Source organism: Corticium candelabrum, chromosome 21 (assembly GCF_963422355.1).
Source record: "Corticium candelabrum chromosome 21, ooCorCand1.1, whole genome shotgun sequence".
NCBI lineage: Eukaryota > Metazoa > Porifera > Homoscleromorpha > Homosclerophorida > Plakinidae > Corticium > Corticium candelabrum.
Genome location: NC_085105.1, coordinates 1,699,506 through 1,720,038, shown reverse-complemented (window position 1 = coordinate 1,720,038; position 20,533 = coordinate 1,699,506). Strand labels below are relative to the sequence as shown.

General features: G+C 42.5%; 4 protein-coding genes and 1 long non-coding RNA gene across 5 annotated transcripts; 3 read left to right on the top strand and 2 right to left on the bottom strand.

The window, feature by feature from the left end:
* Positions 1 to 2,534: 2,534 nt before the first annotated feature.
* LOC134196465 (uncharacterized) lies at positions 2,535 to 5,378 on the top strand. Its single transcript, XM_062665599.1, has 2 exons — positions 2,535 to 2,613; positions 3,920 to 5,378. Exons 1-2 carry the CDS (start codon positions 2,600 to 2,602, stop codon positions 5,217 to 5,219), a joined length of 1,314 nt encoding a protein of 437 aa, XP_062521583.1. The 5' UTR covers positions 2,535 to 2,599; the 3' UTR covers positions 5,220 to 5,378.
* A 1,205-nt stretch (positions 5,379 to 6,583) lies between these two features.
* Positions 6,584 to 9,139, top strand: LOC134196672 (uncharacterized). The gene is made up of 2 exons (XM_062665883.1): positions 6,584 to 6,741; positions 7,331 to 9,139. The coding sequence occupies exons 1-2, from the start codon at positions 6,728 to 6,730 to the stop codon at positions 8,844 to 8,846; spliced, it is 1,530 nt and encodes a 509-aa protein (XP_062521867.1). The 5' UTR covers positions 6,584 to 6,727; the 3' UTR covers positions 8,847 to 9,139.
* A 1,906-nt stretch (positions 9,140 to 11,045) lies between these two features.
* LOC134196287 (uncharacterized) lies at positions 11,046 to 11,382 on the bottom strand. Its single transcript, XR_009972506.1, has 3 exons — positions 11,356 to 11,382; positions 11,181 to 11,267; positions 11,046 to 11,082 (listed from the first exon to the last, which is right to left on the bottom strand). It is a non-coding gene; the product is annotated as an uncharacterized LOC134196287 (long non-coding RNA).
* Positions 11,383 to 15,732: 4,350 nt separating this feature from the next.
* Positions 15,733 to 16,170, bottom strand: LOC134196810 (uncharacterized). The gene has a single exon (XM_062666030.1). It carries the CDS (start codon positions 16,168 to 16,170, stop codon positions 15,733 to 15,735), a length of 438 nt encoding a protein of 145 aa, XP_062522014.1.
* A 2,457-nt stretch (positions 16,171 to 18,627) lies between these two features.
* LOC134196937 (uncharacterized) lies at positions 18,628 to 19,238 on the top strand. The gene is made up of 2 exons (XM_062666161.1): positions 18,628 to 18,888; positions 19,056 to 19,238. Exons 1-2 carry the CDS (start codon positions 18,676 to 18,678, stop codon positions 19,170 to 19,172), a joined length of 330 nt encoding a protein of 109 aa, XP_062522145.1. The 5' UTR covers positions 18,628 to 18,675; the 3' UTR covers positions 19,173 to 19,238.
* Positions 19,239 to 20,533: the final 1,295 nt, after the last annotated feature.

The following is a 20,533-nucleotide window of genomic DNA, read 5'->3' as shown; positions in this document are numbered from 1 at the left end:
GAGAGCTGCGGACGTTGATATCTATTGATGTGATCACGTGGTTTAAATTTGGTTGTATCCCGTATGTGAAAATTTGAGGCACTCGGAGGCGTGGTTGGTTTGGCCGATTGAAAAACAGTAAATAAAGACTGAAAAAATTCCTAAAATTAACAGAATAAATTTTTTACTTTACGGTTTACCTATTGTAAGCAATTTTTGTTTTTGTTACTACCTGTACACCGACAAAAGCTGTTGGTAGTCTCGGAGGCCCATGCGCCGATTTTCCTCTTTCTTCTTCTAGCTACTACACTTTTTCGTCTCTTTGCCTTACTATTTATTAGACAAAATTATCTCTCACGCCTTTGAGGAAATTGAGCAAGTGCACTGTCTTGTGTGTAGAGCTGTAGACATGTTGATATCAACATTAAAGTACGATGACAGTGCCCAGAGGACGACTCTAGCACCTATTGACACACCTAATAAAAAGGCTATTATTCCAACTTCCTGTAACTTAATTAATTAATTAACGTAATTAATCCTGCTGACTCTACAGATTACCAGGTACTGTACCAACTGTCATATGTATGACCTTGAGCGTCATGCAGAAGATCAACTCATTCGCAAATGGTTCAATTTATTACTAAACCATTCGCCAATGGTTCAACAGACTGCATAGCTAGTATAGTCTACTACGTACCAGAGTGCGTAGTTACGCGAGCCAGGGCCGGATGCAGAGGGGGTTCAGGGGTTACAACCCCCTCTTTTCCAATAGGCGTGTTTCAATAATTTCATATAATTTCATTAGAAACGAGAAAATTAGTAATGCTCTAGATAACTGCTACCAGGTCAACTCCTCTCTCAAAAATTCCTGGATCCGGCCCTGCGAGCACAATAGAACCTACTAAGAATAAAGGGTAGTTCACAGTGTGGGTTCGAGCAAACAGTTATTTCTGGCACAACTGACCATAAGACAGGACGTATAGTCTATTATTAGCCTAGTGACTCCGGTTTCACCAAATGTTTTGAAACGCACACGCATTAGGTATCGGTCCGCTTCTCGTCTCAGACTGCAAGAATAGAGCGATTTCAGGGCAGCAACTACTAGTATGCAGACCATCAGATTAGCGACTGGATTCCACGTGTACGTAACTTACAGTAGTTCGTTCTAGATCTTTGTAGATCTACTTCTAGCTTCATTGCGTGACAAAACGCGTCTACATCATATTTACTAACCCATGCTCGCTCAAACTAAACTTTACTATACGTGTACACTGCTAGCTCTAGCTAGATCTGGTGTATGTTGTTGCTAGGTACAATTCCTTTGTTGCTGACTGCGATCGTGTGTAGTTACACAGTATGTGCGTGCATATCTAGAAGTAACCGCATTCATGCAGTCTTGAGTATGATGTACGTCCTGTATCTAGTTGCTTTTTTTTAGTACGCATGCACTAGCCCTCACCCGCCCTATGGGCGGTAGAAATTGCGCTAGCACCTAGATAGTAGTAGCTACGTATGCGAAGAAAACGTAAAATTAATTAACTTTCGCCAGTCGTCCACTATTTGGCACGTACCAGAGTAGCCCCCATCTTATTGTAGGGCGAGTCCACGTGGTACTCTAGAGACAACACGCGCGCGCACATGCACAAACACAGACACGCACAAACAGACACACACACGCGCGCGCGCACGCACGCACGCACGCACACAAACACAGACACGCACAAACAGACAAACAGACAGACACACACACGCACGCACACACACACACACACACACACACACACACACACACACACACACACACACACACACACACACACACTGTATTCACTCGAGTCAGAGTTCTGTCTCTTAGCATCCATTACCTACGCGCTACACGTCATGCAGCGAAGAAGACGCACCACTGGCGAAGTACAGTGGCTAACGAGTGCACGTCACATCGGCATACTCGGCTAAGTAAACAAACAACCTCCGGCGCACCCCACCAAAGTCTGGCCGAATTCGACTCGACCATTCGTCTACAACGGCCGATCTCGACCCTTCCGACGCGTTTCGCGACGATCCGAGACCGACGTCGTGTCGATCGGCGCACAGACATCCATCAATCCATCTACTGTCTGTTCGCCATAAGCGTGAACTCGGAAGTGAGTAATGAAGTAGAGGTCACACCAGGTGTGCACATTAGAGCACTAAGAGCTGCCCCAGTTGGACCATGTTATACCAATTATCTTAAATGGTTTCAGTTGCTGATCCGTTGGTCTTACAAGATAATTGGATAATAGCCATTGCTCCACCCGTTTGTGTTTGATATGCACAAGTACTATCCTTCCGTTTCGTTTGTAGAAAGGGCTTAGATAATTTGATAAACAGAAATGCCAGACCTAGCGGTTTCTAATGATACCGAGATCATCGCGAAAGTCCACTAAACAGCAGAGATATTGATGAATTTCAAAGTTCACGCTTATGGTGAACAGACAGTAGTCAGACGAAAGCGTGGGTTGGCGTATTAATAGTATAGAATAATAACTCCGGTTTCAGTGACGCACGCGCATTAGGTATCGGTCTCTTTCTCGTCTCAGACTGCAAGAATAGAGCGAGTTCAGGGCAGTAAGCTACTAGTATGCAGACCATCAGGTTAGCGACTGGATTCCACGTGTATTTACAGTAGTTCGTTCTCTGTAGATCTACTTTTATCTTCATTGTGTGACAACACGCGCCTACATCATATTTATTACCTAGGCTCGCGTGATTGTAAATTTGTCTCAAGAAACTAGAACTTTACTATACGTATAGACACTGCTATAGTTTTAGTTCTAACTAGATCTGGTGTCTGTTGTTGCTAGGTACAATTCCGTTGTTGCTGACTGCGGTCGTATCTAGGTGTGTTCACACTATGGTTTGCAAATCCTGGTGTGTTATGTTTTGATTTGCGTCATACGAGGGAACAAATTAGCATACAGTACAAATCTCGTAGTTAGGCGGTTGGCAGACTGGTACTCTGGTTACTAGGCGCTAAAAAGCTAGGAATGTTTTGATATAGCTCCACCTCAAGTAACCGCAAAACTACTTCGCAAAGGCGCAAACCAGCATTCCATGGGGCAAGTGCAACGTTTAATTAATACTAACTCAATTATTAGTTCTATGGTATCCGTAGGCGCCTCGCATTCGTGAGTAACACTTCCAACGGAGTTTTCTAGGTATGCACTCAGTTCCGTTGTAACGACAGTTGTATGGTATTTACTGACATAGAAATTGATATCGGCAAACATTGACTATCAACAGTGTTAGATGCAGCACAGTGTAGTAAAGGATTGATTGTAGTACGGGACGTGTGAATAGTTGACTGTAGGTGGCATTCAACTCCTGAAAGTGTTTCTTGGTTGTCAAGTACACAGTCCCTAGCTACAATACAAAAGGATGGGGCGACGGAACTTGATGAAGCGTTTTCTTCGTGTTTTGGTCACTTGCACGAATCGTTCCTAGACTCATCTGTAGTCGGACACGGAAACGATTTTTTAGGGTAGGTCCTATCATGAAACGTGGTCGTGGGGAGGAGAAATTTGAGATTTGTGTGTACATACACACACACACACACACACACACACACACACACACACACACACACACACACACACACACACACACACACACACACACACACACACACACACATATGAAGCTCAATGGAGACCCATATAGGACCACACCCATTTCTGTTGTGCGACCCGGATTAGAAGCGTCTCTACCCTCGGCAATGATAACAAGCTCTCGCAACCATAGTGTGAACACACCTTATAGTGAACACACCTAAGTAACCTCATCCATGCAGTCTTGCGTGTGCATGATGTACGTCTGTCTAGTTGTTTACTATGCATGCATGTTTGCATAATGTTTTCTATAAATAGTGATGGGTTCATTACCAGCTGTTGCTTGCATCTAGAGATCCTAAGCTGGCGCAGCTATTGCTGTCATGCCTCTTGGCCAATGTTGTTGTATCGGAATGGGATAGTGCGTATGACGTGTGGAACAACAATCTCGAGCAATGTCAAGACGGCAGAGAAGAAGTGCTTTCCTACATGCCGCCAATACAATTCTCATCCCAACTGTCCTCTCCTGAACAAGCAGTTGCAAACTGGTCAGCAGGGATACGTAATTGGCTTGATGACCTATTATTGACTGGACCGTGTCTGCCAGTAAATGGGTCTGAAGAAATCGATCGAGTGAAGTCGCTTGTAGCTGAGGTTGAAGCGAATGTCAGTACTGCAACACAAAACATAACAACAGCTACATATGATGCGTACTGTCTATGGTCCCAAATTCTGTTTAAGTCCGGTCAGGGACATCTTATTGTCATACCCGGATATGGAAAAGATTCTACACTCTTTCAGAAATTAGAAGACGCTCAGACTGTGATGAGAAACGCATTTCATTTGTGGATGAACAACGAAATGTGCAGAGCTCTGAATACCGCACAGTGTGAGCAAGAAGTGAATAACTCAACTCTCACCACTGACGATCGAGACATCAATGTACTCTGTGGTAACACTGTGACCGAAGGCTCAGAAGAATGTGATGATGGCAACAATATCAGTGAAGATGGATGCTCTGCAACCTGCAAATTGGAAATCTGTCTCTCCTCGACATCGAGCCCAACAGTTTCTATCATCCCATCAACATCTGATCCCACTGTTGCTGTACAGACCCCAACTCCGTCTCCGTCTCCACTAGTACACCAAACAAACCTCAGCAGTTGCCCAGATGATTGCAGCTCGATGAGTTCATACAGGCGTGGAACACTCCATTTGTCTAACTTTGCTGTAAGAGCAAGTCAGATAGCAGTGGATACAAACACAATCAAAGAGATGCGTAATGGTCTAGCTCTACTAGCACAAGTGATGACAATTCTTAATCACCCCGAACCCAGCCAATCAAAAATTGATTCGCTACAAGAACAATTGGCTAAGACTGCAATACAAGCGTTAGAGCAAAATGATCTTAGCCTCATAACTGATGAAGGTGTGCACATACGGATGAGGCTAACAGGTGTATGTTGTGAATCAGTGGATTGCTGCGATTCCTGGACTCGCCTTACTTGGCGTCCAGTTCACAAGTGGTTTCGGTGTCGCCCTACATTCGGTCCTGGTTTTGACATTGGCAATCTCAGTACACTTGGCGCCAATATTTGGGGTTGCATGAAACTAGTTTTGGAACAACGCCTTGAGTGCTCTCCTGGAAACTAGAGAATTGGAACAGCAGCCAACTAAGACAATTGTTTAGTGCAAACACCTTGTTTGCTTTCTGTATGTTAGTTGTATTGCGTTGCTGCTTTCCTAGCTAGTGTTATAGGGGGATACCAAATTAGATTGATATCGATCTCTAATATTGATTACGTCTTTGAATTTGTTGCTGATTGGCTTATTGACTCTTGCCTTGCACGATGGCCTGCATGATGCAAGATGCTAACAATGTATACATATGCACAGTACGCACACGCATTTCAGATACTATGACCTGAAGAGAAACCGGATACGGGGAGTGTACGCTAGTAGAGTGACCGTGACACCTACACAGACCTTTGGTCAACTGAGCACTTCAACGGTCTCGGCATCTGTTTAACTAACTAATTAATAACAATATTAGTATATTAGTGCATTCTAGACGAGTAGATCGGACGTACATGTCTGGTGTGTTTGCAGACTTCTTTCGAAAGGTTTGAAGATCCACCAGAAACTATCACTCAAACTGCGCTTTCGCATTCTGCAGAGAGATTCTATACTATAGCGTGACTGCAAGAATATGAAGGCTTGTCTAGAAGAAAGACGTTGTGTCGAAACATGCATCCTACGTCATTTATTTAAGCTCAATGTTAAGGTTACATGACTACAGTAACACATACTTAATATTGCTGCGAGGGTATTGCTGCGAGAGGCGCAATCCATGCACAAATCAATGCTAACAGACTAGACGTGAGTTTGCCGTCAATTTCCGTCTGGCGAACGAAGCAATAGTACGTCGATCATTAATTAATATTTAACTCCAACGTGCATGCTGACTTTGAGGAGTATTTTGATGTTACCATAACTACAAGCGCAATTGAACTACTTCGTGCTGCTGGTGCCTTGCATTTTTACTAAAAATATACAAAAATAAATATCCATTAGTAGAGGCGCCTTTAATTATATCTAGGAAAAGAAGATCGACAACTTTGACAGTATGCTCACTCTGCATGAGAGTATTGCCAGACTGCCCATGGTTGTACACTGTAGCAGTATATGTATATCTAGATATGTATACACTCATGCCATAGTGCACAACCACATTAGAGCTTGCATTTTTGGTAACTGCTTGATGGGATTGTCTAGGGCTAGTGATAAATGACTCTGCAATTTGTTGGCAGCACTAGTAACGCATCATTCGCAATGTTTGTCTCTACACTAAGGCAGACAAACAAAACAACGCAAGTCAACTAGCAAAAGTATGTAACTCTACAGTTGAAGTTCCAAAACTAACATTATAACCATAATCAGTCTCAGTATAGTGCGATATCGTATTGCACGGGTAGAGAGTGGCGAAGTGGAATTCTGCTCGGCGGGGAGCTGTCCGTGGATAATATTGTCGCACGTCGCACGCTGTTCCTACATTCTAAGGCCGCACCTTGTGCTCGTCGGGTCATAGTCACTCTGACTCTCGTTGTCGCATTGCTTACTAATTCGGCTGGAACGAAGAGAACGAGTCGAAGCTATAGACGATGCAGATCATCAGGTAGGACGCAGTGTAAAAGTCATGATCTTCTTGCTACTCGTCTGATAATGGCGTATGCATACAGAGTCTAGTTCGCTTTGCAGCACGCATGCATCTATAGTACACGTGCATACCATGCCTAGCCTGCAGCAACTGTGTACAGTAGATGCGCCTTGCACATGTTTTGTTTTCCTCGAGATTTGAGACATTTTGGACGGCACTCTGTTTGTCTCATGACAGAACACTTTTAAAGTTTTTGGTTACTCAGTATCTTGTCTAGATACAGTTGTCGTTTTTGCCTTCTCTTGAGTTTGCATGCGTGCATAGTAAAAACGGTTTGTAACCGGAAGTCGAACTTTCTTCGCTCTGTTGTTTGCATGAATACACAATAGCTTGACGATATGTCGTACACAGCTTGAAGCCCTGCTGCAACTGGTTTTTCACATTTACAAGCACTAGCTCCATGAATGGCTGCATGACTGAATGGTCTAGGAGCGCGTTGCGTGATCTGCTTATGGAATGTATGCCCGCGCGAAATCGGTGATAAGAATAGTAACGGGACTTGAGGATTGTGTTTGCTGGTAGCCTTACCAACTGTTGTTTGTTGTAGCACAACTCGAGCTAGAAGCCATCTTATGCCTCAGCTGTTGCTTGCATTCCTTCTGGTCAATGTTGTTGCACCGGAATGGAATGCTGCCTACAACGTGTGGGCAAATAATCTACAGCAATGCCGAGATGACCGACTATCAGACGGTTCCTCCATGCCTCAGATCGATTTCTCTTCTCAACTGATTCCGTCAGAACAAGCGGTTGCTAACTGGTCATTTGGTTTACATGAATGGCTGGATGTTTTGAACTTGACTGGACCATGTCTCCCAGAGAACGGGACTGAAAAAATTAATCATTTGAAGTGGCTTGCGGATGCAGCTGCAGGTGGTGGCAGGGATGCTGCAAGAAACGTGGTCAATGCCACCTATGCTGCATACTGTCTATGGGCTCAAATACTGTATTCATCTGGTCAGGGACATCTTGTTGTCATTCCAGGATACCGAGAGAGCTCTACATTGCTGCAGGACTTGGATGACGCTCAGACTGTGATGAGGAACGCATTTCATTTGTCGTTAGACAGAGTAGACTGTACAGAGGTGAATACCGGACAATGTGAAAGAAAGTTGGATAACTCAACGTTGACAACTGATGACAGAAATATTGGTGCAATATGCGGTAACGCTGTGACAGAAAACTCAGAGGAATGTGATGACGGCAATCGTTGGGACGGTGATGGGTGCTCTTCGTACTGCACAATAGAAGGATGCCCTGTCTCAATAACTTCTATCCCAACCAGTCCTGCAATCCCGACTGAAGAACAAAGTGAATCATCAACCGAAGCAACAGCAACCGACACAGACGCAAGTGGATCAGCAACCGAAACAGAAGCAAGTGGATCAGCAATCGAAGCAACAGCAACTGAAACAGCAACGGTAAGTTCGTCAAGCAGTGATGCTCCTACTGCAATGGCACGACGGCGTCGATCCATGCATTCACCTGATGATGGTTTACATCCCAATTCGACGTTGCCGCCGGCTATGCCTACCTCTGAAGCAACTCCAGCGCAACTGTCATTTTGTACGCTTCATGACTGTGTAGTGAGTTCACTGAGACAAGGAACAGTACATTTGTCTAACTTTGCTTTACATACTAACCACACTGAGATAGATCCACAAACAATCAGAGAGCTTAGTAACGGCCGGGCTCTTATGGCACAAGTGATGACAATCCTGCGTCATCATGTGATGTTCCCAGTGGCCAAATTAGACTCTCTCAAGAGAAATCTGGCTATAACCGCCCTAGATGCACTGGAAGACATCTACCCTATTGCCGTAATCTTAGAAGATGGTGCCATATGGATCAGACTGACGGGTGTATGTTGTGAACTTGTACATTGCTGCGATTCCGAGTCTAAATTTACTTGGCGTCCAGTACACAACTGGTTCAAGTGTCATGTTTCAATTGAGAGCTCTCCTGTTAACCTTCATGCCCTTGGTACCGCCATATGGGAGTGCATCCAGTCTGCTCTAGAAGAGATGTTCCAGTGCGACCCTGAAGGATGGAGATACATACAGTAATTCCACAGACTGATTTGACGTGATATTTCACTGTGAACCGCTTGCTTGCTGATTAGTTTAGTATGCTCGTATAACTGTCTGCTTCGTCTGTGAACCGCTAGCTTGCTGATCAATTTAGTGTGCTCGTATAAACTGTTTGCTTGGTCTGTCATTTTGTTAGTTTATGGATCATCATCAGTCTAGAGTCTGTGTGGCTGCGCGTATTTGGTAGCAAAGCATGTAGCTACTATCTAGCTGTAGTTAATAAACTGTTTTGTTGAGTTCGATCTCATGCATTGTAATTGTATTTGTAATCAGTGTATGTGGAGTGGAGTGTCTGGTCGCTGTAATGGTCTCACAAGAGACACTTTTCTCCACCTTCCTGGCTCCCAGCGGTTACAGAATGTGCAAGAACAATAACAGCAACCTTGCTAGACGTACACCTACATGCATGCATTCGTAAAAACTTGTCAGCTTTAGTGTTTGCATGCATATATTCTCAATGTTGTTGTACCGGAATGGCCATGGGATGCTGTATACGACGTTTAAACAAAAAGCACATGCACCGCAATGCTATAACACTGAGATGACCGACAAAGTTGACAAGAGGTTTCTTAATTAATTAAATCTCTCAGCTCGAATAGACATATGCAACCTAGCCTGCAGCGACAGTCGATGTAGAGTCGGGGGTAGAGCTTAGTGTGTGTTGTGTTGGCTATCAGGTGTTCAATAAATTAATAATACGTTCTGTGTATATATATATCTATGTTCTAGCTAATCGGCTTTGTTTATCATCTAACAAACGATACAAAAACACTCTGTATTTTAGTATAGGAATAGCTACATATACCAGAAAAAGCGAACAAACAAGTGTTAGACGGTTCAAATACTGTACCAAATCACGGCCGACGGAATCAGTTTTAAAAAGTTGAGCGACCTAACGCGCGTTATTGAGACGTAATGTAACGCACGCTACAAGCAGCTGGCTTGATTAGTAACTGATTGACAAGACTTACTACAAAGTAGCGGTCTTTCAGGTAAATGCAGGGTATTCATAACTTTCCGCATCCCGGTTATACATTCGAATAATCGTTCTCCTTACAGTTCTACCGCATTGCACGTGCACACGTGGAGAGCAGCAAATCGGATTTGACAAATTGTGCTCGGCGGGGGAGCTGTGTATTACTCTCTGTTCCCGTTAACTTTGTCGATTGAAAATCCGCGATTTCTCCGTTATTCTTTGGAGCAGGCGACCACAATCTTGCCTTGTACGCGTCCTAGACAGTCTTTCGAAACCGATATGTCTCTCAATAATATTTGCTGTAGGTGTGATAAAAAGACTAACAGAACCAATGCAACTGTTGAACGTCAGGCTAAAGGTTTTGCGTATATCAAACGTATTACATGCACATGTTAGCTTTAGCTAGATATGACGACATAAATTAAATTCTAATGGCTAGTAAATTTCTCGTTTTTATCGACATCACCGTCTCTAGTTAAACTTCCAATCAGTGTGTTTGACGGGATCGATGTCTTGAAGGCCATCTCAATTGCTTCCCAAAACGTTCATCCTTCCTTTCTACAAAACGTACGCAGAAGGCTTGCCACATTTAGGAAGTTAATGCCTCAGAACTTGCAAAGATCAGTTGTTCCAGGTGCCAACACAGTCTCGCGTAGCCAGCCCCTCCCCCTTATGTCCGTTGGTCAAGAGGGGGAGGGGCTGGCTGCGCGGGACTACAGCACAAACGTGTTGAGTTTGTTTATTAAGTAAAGCCTTTTACTTTTGTATTATAGCAATAATACAGGCCGCAGGCACGTACTGTATACGTAATTATGGGGATTCGGTGGGTGGGTGAGAACGAACTGACCGACAGACTTCAGTCGGAGGTCCAGTCTGCGTGTACCTCTCTAGACGATCAATCTGCATGCAATGTTTGCACCAGATGTTGAAGCGTTGGCCCGAGTCTCACGTTCGACGTGTAGCCTAGATCGATATAGTAAACAGATCTAAGACTCAAAGACTCTTTGGTGCATCATGTGCAATGTATCACCATGTACACTAGCTAGGCATATTTACCAATGTCTTCCAATAGACCTGGTAACTAGGATTAAATAAATAGATTCATTACATGCAAAACTGTATCATACATAGAGCATATTGAACTGACTGGGAGGTCCACAAGAGCACTGAAAGAAACGACACCTAAAATGCCCCAGGAAACCCCCCTGACTGACAGGTGTCTCGATCATTAGTCACCTGCAACGGCAAAGTCAACTAACGCGAAAAGAGAGTACAGTAGTGTATGTTGTTCACGTCACACGGTATTACAATTACACATGCATTTGAGAACGCACCGTGTGTTGGTCGGAGTCATTCACTTTGGCTCCCGTTCAGAGTCGTTGTTGTATTGTTTCAGCCGGAACGAACAAAACGAGTCGGAGCTAGTCGATGCAAATCATAAGGTCGGTGACTATAGAGCGCAAGTGGTCGTATCTATAGCCAGGAACCAGAGTAAAAGTCGACACTTACTTTGAACTCTTCTAGACTAGCTTGTCTGATAATGTCGCACGAGTAGTTGTCTTGCAGCGTGCACGCAGGCTTATGGTACGCATAGTGTAACTGTTCTAGAGATGCATGCTTTTATTTTACTCGAAATTTGAGAAAGTTATAGTCGACGCGTATATCTTTTCATGCTTTTGAGTTACTCTGTGGTACAGTTGTCGTCTTTTTGCCGTTTCGCTTGAGTTTGGTAGTTACTAACAATTTGTAAGCGGAAGTCGAACTTTCCACAGTCTGATTGCATAACAGACTGCATTACTATGTGTTGTACAGCGTGCTTAGTTTGAGTCTCTAGCACAAGTGCATGGCTTTTCAATTTACAAGCACTTCATGAGTCAATTTGTCACGATCTCCAGGCTACTCTTGCCACTACTGCAGGGCATGTATGCCCGCGTGCATGCAATCAGTCGTGTATTATAATATCAAGACTCTAGGAACGGTGAATAATGATTGTGTTTGCTGGTTGCATTGTGTCTTACGACCGTTTTGATGTAGCACAACTCGAACCAAGAGTCATCTATTGGCTCAGCTGGTGCTTGCATTCCTTCCTGTTATTGTCGTTGCACGAGAATGGAATGCTGCCTACCGCGTGTGGGCAAATTGTCTACAGCAATGCCGAAATGACGGACAAGCAAACGTTTCCTCCATGCCTCAGATCGATTTCTCTTCTCAACTGATTCCGTTGCTGACTGGTCATTTGGTTTACATGAATGGCTCGATGTTTTGAACCTGACTGGACCATGTCTCCGGGACTAAAGAAATTAATCGTTTGAAGTGGCTTGTGGATGCAGCTGCAGGTGGTGTCAGAGATGCTGCAAGAGACGTGGTCACAGCCACCTATGCTGCATACTGTCTATGGGCTCAAATACTGTATTCATCCGGTCAGGGACATCTTGTTATTATTCCAGAATACCACGAGAACTCTACATTGCTGCAGGACTTGAATGACGCTCAGACTGTGATAGGAAATGCATTTCATTTGTCGTTAGATAGAGAAGAGTGCAGAGAGGTGAATACCGGACAATGTGAGAGAGAGTTGGATAACTCAACGTTGACAACTGATGATAGAAATATTGGTGCAATATGCGGTAACACTGTGACAGAAAACGCAGAGGAATGTGACGATGGCAATCGTTGAGACGGTGATAGGTGCTCTTTGTACTGCACAATAGAAGGATGCCCTGTCTCGATAAGTTCTATCCCAACCAACTGAAGTACAAAGTGGATCAGCAACCGAGGCAACAGCAACTGAAACAGCAACGATAAGTTCGTCAAGCGGTGATGCTCCTACTGCAATTGGACGACGGCATCGATCCATGCATAGATCTGATGATGTCTACCACTGAAGCAACTCTAGTGCCACTGTCATTTGTACGTTTGATGTCTGTGTAGTGGGCTCATTGAGACAAGGAACAGTACATTTGTTAACTTTGCTTTACATGCTAACTACACTGAGATAGATCCACGAACAATCAGAGAGCTAAGTAACAGCCGGGCTCTTATGGCACAAGTGATAACAATCTTGCGTCATCCTGTGATGTTCCCAGTGGCCAAATTAGACTCTTTCAAGAAAAATCTGGTTATAACCGCCCTAGACGCACCGTAAGACACCTACCCTATTGCCGTAAACTTAGAAGATAGTGCCATATGGATTAGACTTCAGACTGACGAGCGTATGTTGTGAACCTGCACGTTGCTGCAATTCCGAGTATAAATTTACTTGGCGTCCAGTACGCAACTGGTTCAAGTGTCATGTTTCAATTGAAAGCTCTCCTGTTAACCCTCATGCCCTTGATACCGCCATATGGGAGTGCAACAAGTCTGTTCTAGAAAAGATGTTCCAGTGAGACCCTGAAGGATGGAGATACATACGGTAATTCCGCACACTGATCTGAGGTGATGTTTTACTGTGAACCGCTTGCTTGCTGATTAATTTAGTATGCTCGCATATACTGTTTGCTTGGTTTGTTAGTTTATTTTAATTTGTAGATCATCAGTAGTTTATGTGGCTGCTTGTTTGACAATTATGGTAGCAAAACATATAGCTCGATCTGTACAGTTGGCATTAGCTATAGCTAAACTGTTTTGTTGAGTTCGGTATTATTGTAAGTGTATTTACAGTCAGAGCATGTGTTTAGTAGAGGGTCTGGTCGCTGTGGTGCATGGTCTCTCCAGAGACATGAACTTTGCTCTAACTTCTCAGCAGTACGTAACTTCTCTTTTTTGCTTTAACTTCCCAGCACCATTGTAATGTGATTGTTAGAAGTACACCTTGTGCAGTGTTTGCCTAGCATGTACACATACCGTTAGACGACGTAGTTTGTCCATCAATAATTGCAGGGAAATGGTACGGGAGCGCAAAAATGAAATCGGAAGTTATCACACCTTTTACGTCAAACTGTCAGTTGAAACATGTTCTAGGCTAGTCTCGCCCCAGACGCAGTGTGGATTGCATCCCCAGATGCGCTGCCATTACCACTACTAGGGCATCCGGGCTGAAAATTATCCACACTGCGAGGCGGAGTCGATTCCTCAAAAGGGGATCCTGGTTTAGATTAATCTTCAAGTTGTTAAAGTTCTATCATCACATAACTAAATTTTATCAAAATCCATTCACACGATCCTATACTCTAACTAGAATTTTCTAAACTTTTTTTCTGAAAAAAGAAATAGATGTAGGGATTGTGTATAAAGTAACAGAAACAAGATCTATAGATACTATGAACCAAAGCCAGACATCATCAGTGAATGTTTCCAACCCCCAAAATGTAAAATGTAAGGAATGTGGGGGTTGGAAGGATTCACTAGTGACGTCTGGCTTTGGTTCATATTATCTATAGATCTTGTTTCTGTTAATTTTATACAATCCCTACATCTATTTTCTTTTTTCGGAGAAAAAGTTTTTAAAGTTCTAGATTGGTAAGTTTTAGAAGCGCAAAGCGCAACCTAGCTAGGGTGTACATGTCTTCACTAGGGCCTGTAAGCCTTGTTTATAAGAATGTGTCTAAGCTTTTAGCGCGTTTTCATTAGCGTTAAACCTGTTTATATGTAACAGCTTATATTTCTAACAGATTCTATATCTAGATCTAGCAATAATGATTAGTTGATGCAAACCTTAATTAATTAGTTGTTCTATCTAAAATAAGTCTGTTAGTAAGAATTGAGATAACGTTTTCATTAGTACATCTGGTTTAGTGCTAATTAGCATTAAGTTGAAATTACTCTAAATTTTAGCAAGTAGAACTATAACTAGCTGGAACTGCAATGGATGCAGCAGAAAGGTTCAGCAGTTTGCTCTGCACAATCACTGTGCCAGGCATGGTGGCATTTGTAGCAAATGATCCAGTCTTCTGATTTGGGATGGTTGCATATGCCTAGCTCACATATTGACAGTGCTGGGTCTAGTCTTCCTCCTATTTCAATTGAGATTGATTACGTAGTGAAATGTAACTATTGACAATGCAATGACTTACCTCTCTTTTTCCTTTGTTTGCCATGTGCCATGCTCTTACATTGCTGATGAACAGGTTCTGCACAGTGAACAAGAGAATTGCACTTTGAAACATATATTCAGACAAATTGATCAGATCACAAACTTTGCAAGGATTTCTTAGATGGTTTTCTTTTTGTTGGCTTTGGTTTGGTGGTTGGCACAGGTGTAAGTAGTGCTTCTTCTTGCATTGTTTGTTGTTTTGCTGATTTCTCCTTTTTCTCTCTAGCTTTCTTCTCTGTTCTCGTCTTCGCTGCTTTTCTCTAGTCTCTTTCTTCTGTATCTTCTTTTGGAGTTCTGTTAGATTCTCTTCACTTATCAGCACTTTGCTTTTGGGAATTTGGCGGATCTTGGAAGCTTCTGGCATTGCAGAAGTTTTACTTCTTGCTCACGGGTTGTAGAAACAAACCGTACTTTCAAAGGCATGGTAGCTTGATGAGCTTGAGCAATGACTGTCTTATCGGGGTGTGCTTCTTGAACCCATGTGTTATATCGGTCATCATGAAGCAGATCGTACCCGTTTTCGTATCTTGTTTGGAATAATGCCAACTCACTTTCTGTGTAGAAGTCTGTAATCCTCGTCTGCTGTGTTTTGACTTTTCAGCTCCATGATTGGATGTGATGTCGTATGTGAATCAACTTGACTGTGACTAGATACATTTCCTTGGTCTGTTATTGGATTTTCAGCAAAGAAGGGAAGGTAACTAACTGGTTTCCTCTCTGTTGATTGTTTCTTGTCTGAGGTAGTGTTGCATTCACCTGGTAGAGCAATGGCAAGCTTATTAAATGGTTGAATTCCTGTTGTTTTGAAGCTTGCCAAGATGTTTTTCATTGTCATTCCTCTCATCCAAGCCAGTCTAACTAAATACCTGACAGAATTGCCTTCGTGTGATTACTTTACCTGGATGCTGTTGCATGTAACTGTGGCATTCTTCGTTCCAGAACTGCTTGACTGCACCAAAGCACACTCTGTCTAGTGGCTGCATGAGATGGGTGGTGTTTGGTGGTAGGCAGAATATAATGATGTTGTTACTTGCCGCTTGCTTGATTACAGCAGGGTTATAATGGGAAGAGTGACCATCTAATAGCAGAAGGATTGGACGAGCAGCAGGAATAAACTTTAAAAACAGTTGATTAAACCACCCATCAAACAAGTCACTGTCAATCCCACCAGACTCATTTAGGCCATACGTAGTCCCAGGGACTTCTCCTTCTGTCCAGTCTGGATTTAATCCTTTTCTGTCAAGAATGACCATTGGTGGCATAGAATATCCAGCAGCACAGATGCAAGCCATTACAGTTATTTGTGTTTTGCTGCCTGATGTTACAGAGTAGGTATGAGGTTGGCCCTTTGAGTATCAATGTATCCTGGCTTAGGATTTAGGGAAAATCCTGATTCATCACAATTGAATATTTGACCTGGCTTGTTTAAAAGATCGTTCATTGTCAGTGTTTCATGAAGATGGCCAAAGTACTTGTCTAAGACTTTTAGTGTGGAACTCTGCATTCTTGCCTGCGACAAACTTTCACTTTTCCTGCACGTAATTCTTGGGTGTCGTTGTTTGTAGCCTTTCCACCATCCTCTAGACAAGGTTTTCATTATTCCATTTTGCTCTAGCATGGCCTGAGCATGAGCCAGTATCTAAGCATTAGATGAAACAGAATGTAAGGTTTCAAACAATTTGGTGACTTCTATGTAGTAATAGTCTGAATACCTGTGTAACAGTTTGTGGATATCTCACATCTGCACATCCAAGCACAAACTGCTCTAGAGCTTGCTCTTCCTTATCACTAAGGTACCTGGCTGGTCCTTGAGAAGAGTCGATTAGTATCTTCCCACTTGCGGACGCTTGAAGTGTAGAATTTGGAATTCCGTATTCCATGGCTACGTTTCTGACACTTTTTCCAGTTCGTTTTATTTCATCCACAGCTCGCCGTATATTAGGGTTATCTTTCCAGTTTTTCTGTGACCGCTCGGCTGAAGCTGGTTGCTGTAGTTTGTCTTTTTTCTTGGACTGGATGGTCCTGTCCTTGAGTGCATGGTATCTGGTTCTTCACAGACCAAGCCTGTGCCATTGATGATTGTTGTAGGTATGAAGCAGATCTTCTCACTGGACAACAAACTGGAGAACTGGTAGCGTGTGGTCTGAGGAATTCGTTTATACTGCATTAACTCTTTGCCATGTATTACAAGTGTATGAGAGATCTAAACTTTTACATGTGAGGTGTATATGTCTGGTGTTTACTCACTTAGTTGTTTAACACTTGACAGTATTTAGTTAACACAAGTTGTAGCCCTGATTGTCTAATTCCAAGGCAGTGTGTGATCTGGGGATTATTTCCTACTGTAGTAGCTGTTTGCCAGGTATTGCAGGTCCGTGACCCTTTCGGCCATTTCAATTTTCAATTTTCAAATTTTAATTTTCAATTTTTATTTTTCATTTTTCAATTTTGTCAAAGGTTTTCAATTATTTTGCTGAAAAAAATTAACTCGGCAAGCAAATTTTAATTTTTAATATTTATTTTCATTTTTCATTTTTCATTTTTCGTTGTTCTATTTTCAAGTTTCTATCTTTGATTATATTTGGTTGAGTTGAATGTCAAAAGAATTGAATGCAGCAAGAATGAAAATTGAACGCAGCAAAAACGAAAATTGAACGCAGCAAGAACGAAAAATGAAACAGCCTTGTGAGTGCGTGACCATTTCGTCCATTCCATTTTCAATTTCCGGCAACAATTGAATATTGAATTAGAAATTGAAATTGCCTACAAGTTGCTTGCAATTTCAATATTCAATTCTATTGAAAATTGAAAATTGATTGATCGACGGACTATAATTATTTGCGGATTAAAATGAATATTGAAAACATACTTAATTTTTAACCAATTTCCTTTTTCAATGCGATTGAATATTGAAATTGCAAGCACGTTAGTTCAATTTTCAATATTAAATTCAATATTCAATTTAATTTAAAAATTAAATATTAAATTTTGAATTTGCGTGGCCAATTCGTCCATTTCATTTTTAATTTTTGAGACAAATTGAAAATTGAATGTCAAATTAAAAATTGACTGGCGTTGCTTGCTCTTACAATATTCCATTACATTGAAAATAGAACTTGATTGAAGACCAATTGTCATTTCAATATTCGTTTACTTTGCAAATAGATTCAATCTTTCCATCCGTCCAATTTTCGTAAATTATGAATATTAGATTAGAGCCTCCGATGCAATTTTCTTTCTCCGTACTAAATGTAAATAGAAAGTTACCCGCAGCTGCTAGCGCGAGCCATATCTCATAAACGGCATAATGACACCTCGCGGGCGGTCGCCGGTGACTTCAATATTCAATTCTATTGAAAGACGAAAGTTGCGTCTAGCTTAGCCACGCCCAGCCACGCCTCTGGCACGCATGCAATGTAATGCAATTAAGAGATGCAAGGAAAGCCTCAACTGGCACGCGACCGACCTCTCACAACAAGTCGGTAAGCACTTGCACCTGGTTCTCGTCAACCGTCACGCTCAATCGTGAGACATTCCTTGCGGCGATGAGCGAGGGACGCCCTTGGCATGGAGGCACGCGTCTAGGGCATCTAGAATCAACGAGATCAACGTCTAGCCTACACTGGAAAGTTGACGTCTGGTCGATTTGGAAAGACTTCAAGCAACTATCTAGCTAGAGGACATTTGCGTGGATCATCTAGACCACGCCTCTAAACATCTGACGGGGAAGCCCCAGCCGGTATCTATCATCTGACGATATAACGGCACGTCGTGCATTCTCTCCACTCTCGATCTCCATGGACGAAGTTGACGAAGATTTTGTTCGGAAGCGAGTCGAAGAGGGTAATAGTCATGCTGTCATCAGTGAAGAATTACAGACGATGTTTCCAGGACTTCGGGGACTTAGCGAACGATCTGTTCGACGTTTCTGTACAGACAGAGGCCTAGGTCGACGTTGTTCTCTGACTAAAGAGGAACTAGAACGCCGCGTGTCTGACGCCGTAAGCGAGGTGAGCACTAGCTATATATCTCTAGGTAGCTGGCTGCATGCTCATTAGAGTTAGATTAGGTCATGATTTGCTCATGATCACTATAGCTAGGTCATGATTGTACACTGCATGTATACTGTGTGCATGGCCTATAATTCCTGTATGTATATTTATATTGACTTTGACAGGTCGGACCATCTTGCATCTTCAGATCGTCAAAAAGCAAGAAGAAGGCAATGGCTACACAATGCAAGTCAAAGTCTAAGATTTCTCGTACTTGCAGGCGGTCACCAGTAAATTTTTGATTTTTTTCTTTGACTTTTACAAAATAATATCACTATACATATTTTAACTGCTAATACGGTCTTGTTTCAATATCATTTTACGTCAAAATTGTAACATGGTGGCACCTAAATATTATATACTCATGATCAGTTATAACTCTTGATCACAGAATGTCATCGCTGTAGTTTGTCTTCTTTAGTCTTTCTAACTTTTCTTTGTAATGAAAGCTTGCATATGTCCATTTAATTAATTAATATATATATATATATATATATATATATATTAATCTCATTGCATATCTTTTGGGAACAACTGTCTATTATTTATATCAATATGTTCATTATGTTAGAAACTGCAGAGAAGATCTTCAGTTTTAGAGATGTCCACAATTTTGAGCGACGAACAAAAGAAGACGTACGCTAGTGCCACGAAACTGGAATTGATGTCGTCAGAAGTCTCTGAAATAGCAGTGATAACGAGCCACCCTCTGAGGGAGCCTCCACTGCTGGACGTTCACAACTCCTGGTCCGACCTCTTCCATGGAGAGCCATTGGAGCAACAAAGGAGTTTGAGTTTTTGGACAGAAAGTACGCCAGAAGGCAGACTCAGAGAGGAACGCGGTACCAAGAGTAAACGGAGCTCCATCTACCAGAACACGTCCGGGAATGACATTGTACCAGAATGGGCTCTAGAAGACTTCTGCTAATTATAATACGTTTGATTTTAATACATGTCAAAGAACACGGACATATAGAGCTAGATCATTCAAATTTGCTGTTAACATTGTTGTCCATTGCCAAAGTTTGTTGAACTAGAGAAATAAATCACATAACAATTAATGTCAATCACCTGGTTAGTGTGTCTTAAGACTACCTATAGCTCATATTTGGAAAAATCTGTACAGAAACGTCGAACAGATCGTTCGCTAAGTCCCCGAAGTCCTGGAAACATCGTCTGTAATTCTTCACTGATGACAGCATGACTATTACCCTCTTCGACTCGCTTCCGAACAAAATCTTCGTCAACTTCGTCCATGGAGATCGAGAGTGGAGAGAATGCACGACGTGCCGTTATATCGTCAGATGATAGATACCGGCTGGGGCTTCCCCGTCAGATGTTTAGAGGCGTGGTCTAGATGATCCACGCAAATGTCCTCTAGCTAGATAGTTGCTTGAAGTCTTTCTAAATCGACCAGACGTCAACTTTCCAGTGTAGGCTAGACGTTGATCTCGTTGATTCTAGATGCCCTAGACGCGTGCCTCCATGCCAAGGGCGTCCCTCGCTCATCGCCGCAAGGAATGTCTCACGATTGAGCGTGACGGTTGACGAGAGCCAGGTGCAAGTGCTTACCGACTTGTTGTGAGAGGTCGGTCGCGTGCCA

Excerpts from the sequence above, each read along its gene's own strand:
- LOC134196810 (XM_062666030.1), bottom strand. The coding sequence starts at position 16,170 with ATGGCTTGCATCTGTGCTGCTGGATATTCTATGCCACCAATGGTCATT.
- LOC134196937 (XM_062666161.1), top strand. The coding sequence starts at position 18,676 with ATGGACGAAGTTGACGAAGATTTTGTTCGGAAGCGAGTCGAAGAGGGT. Across the intron at positions 18,889-19,055 it reads TGTCTGACGCCGTAAGCGAG|GTCGGACCATCTTGCATCTT; the intron begins GTGAGCACTAGC and ends TGACTTTGACAG.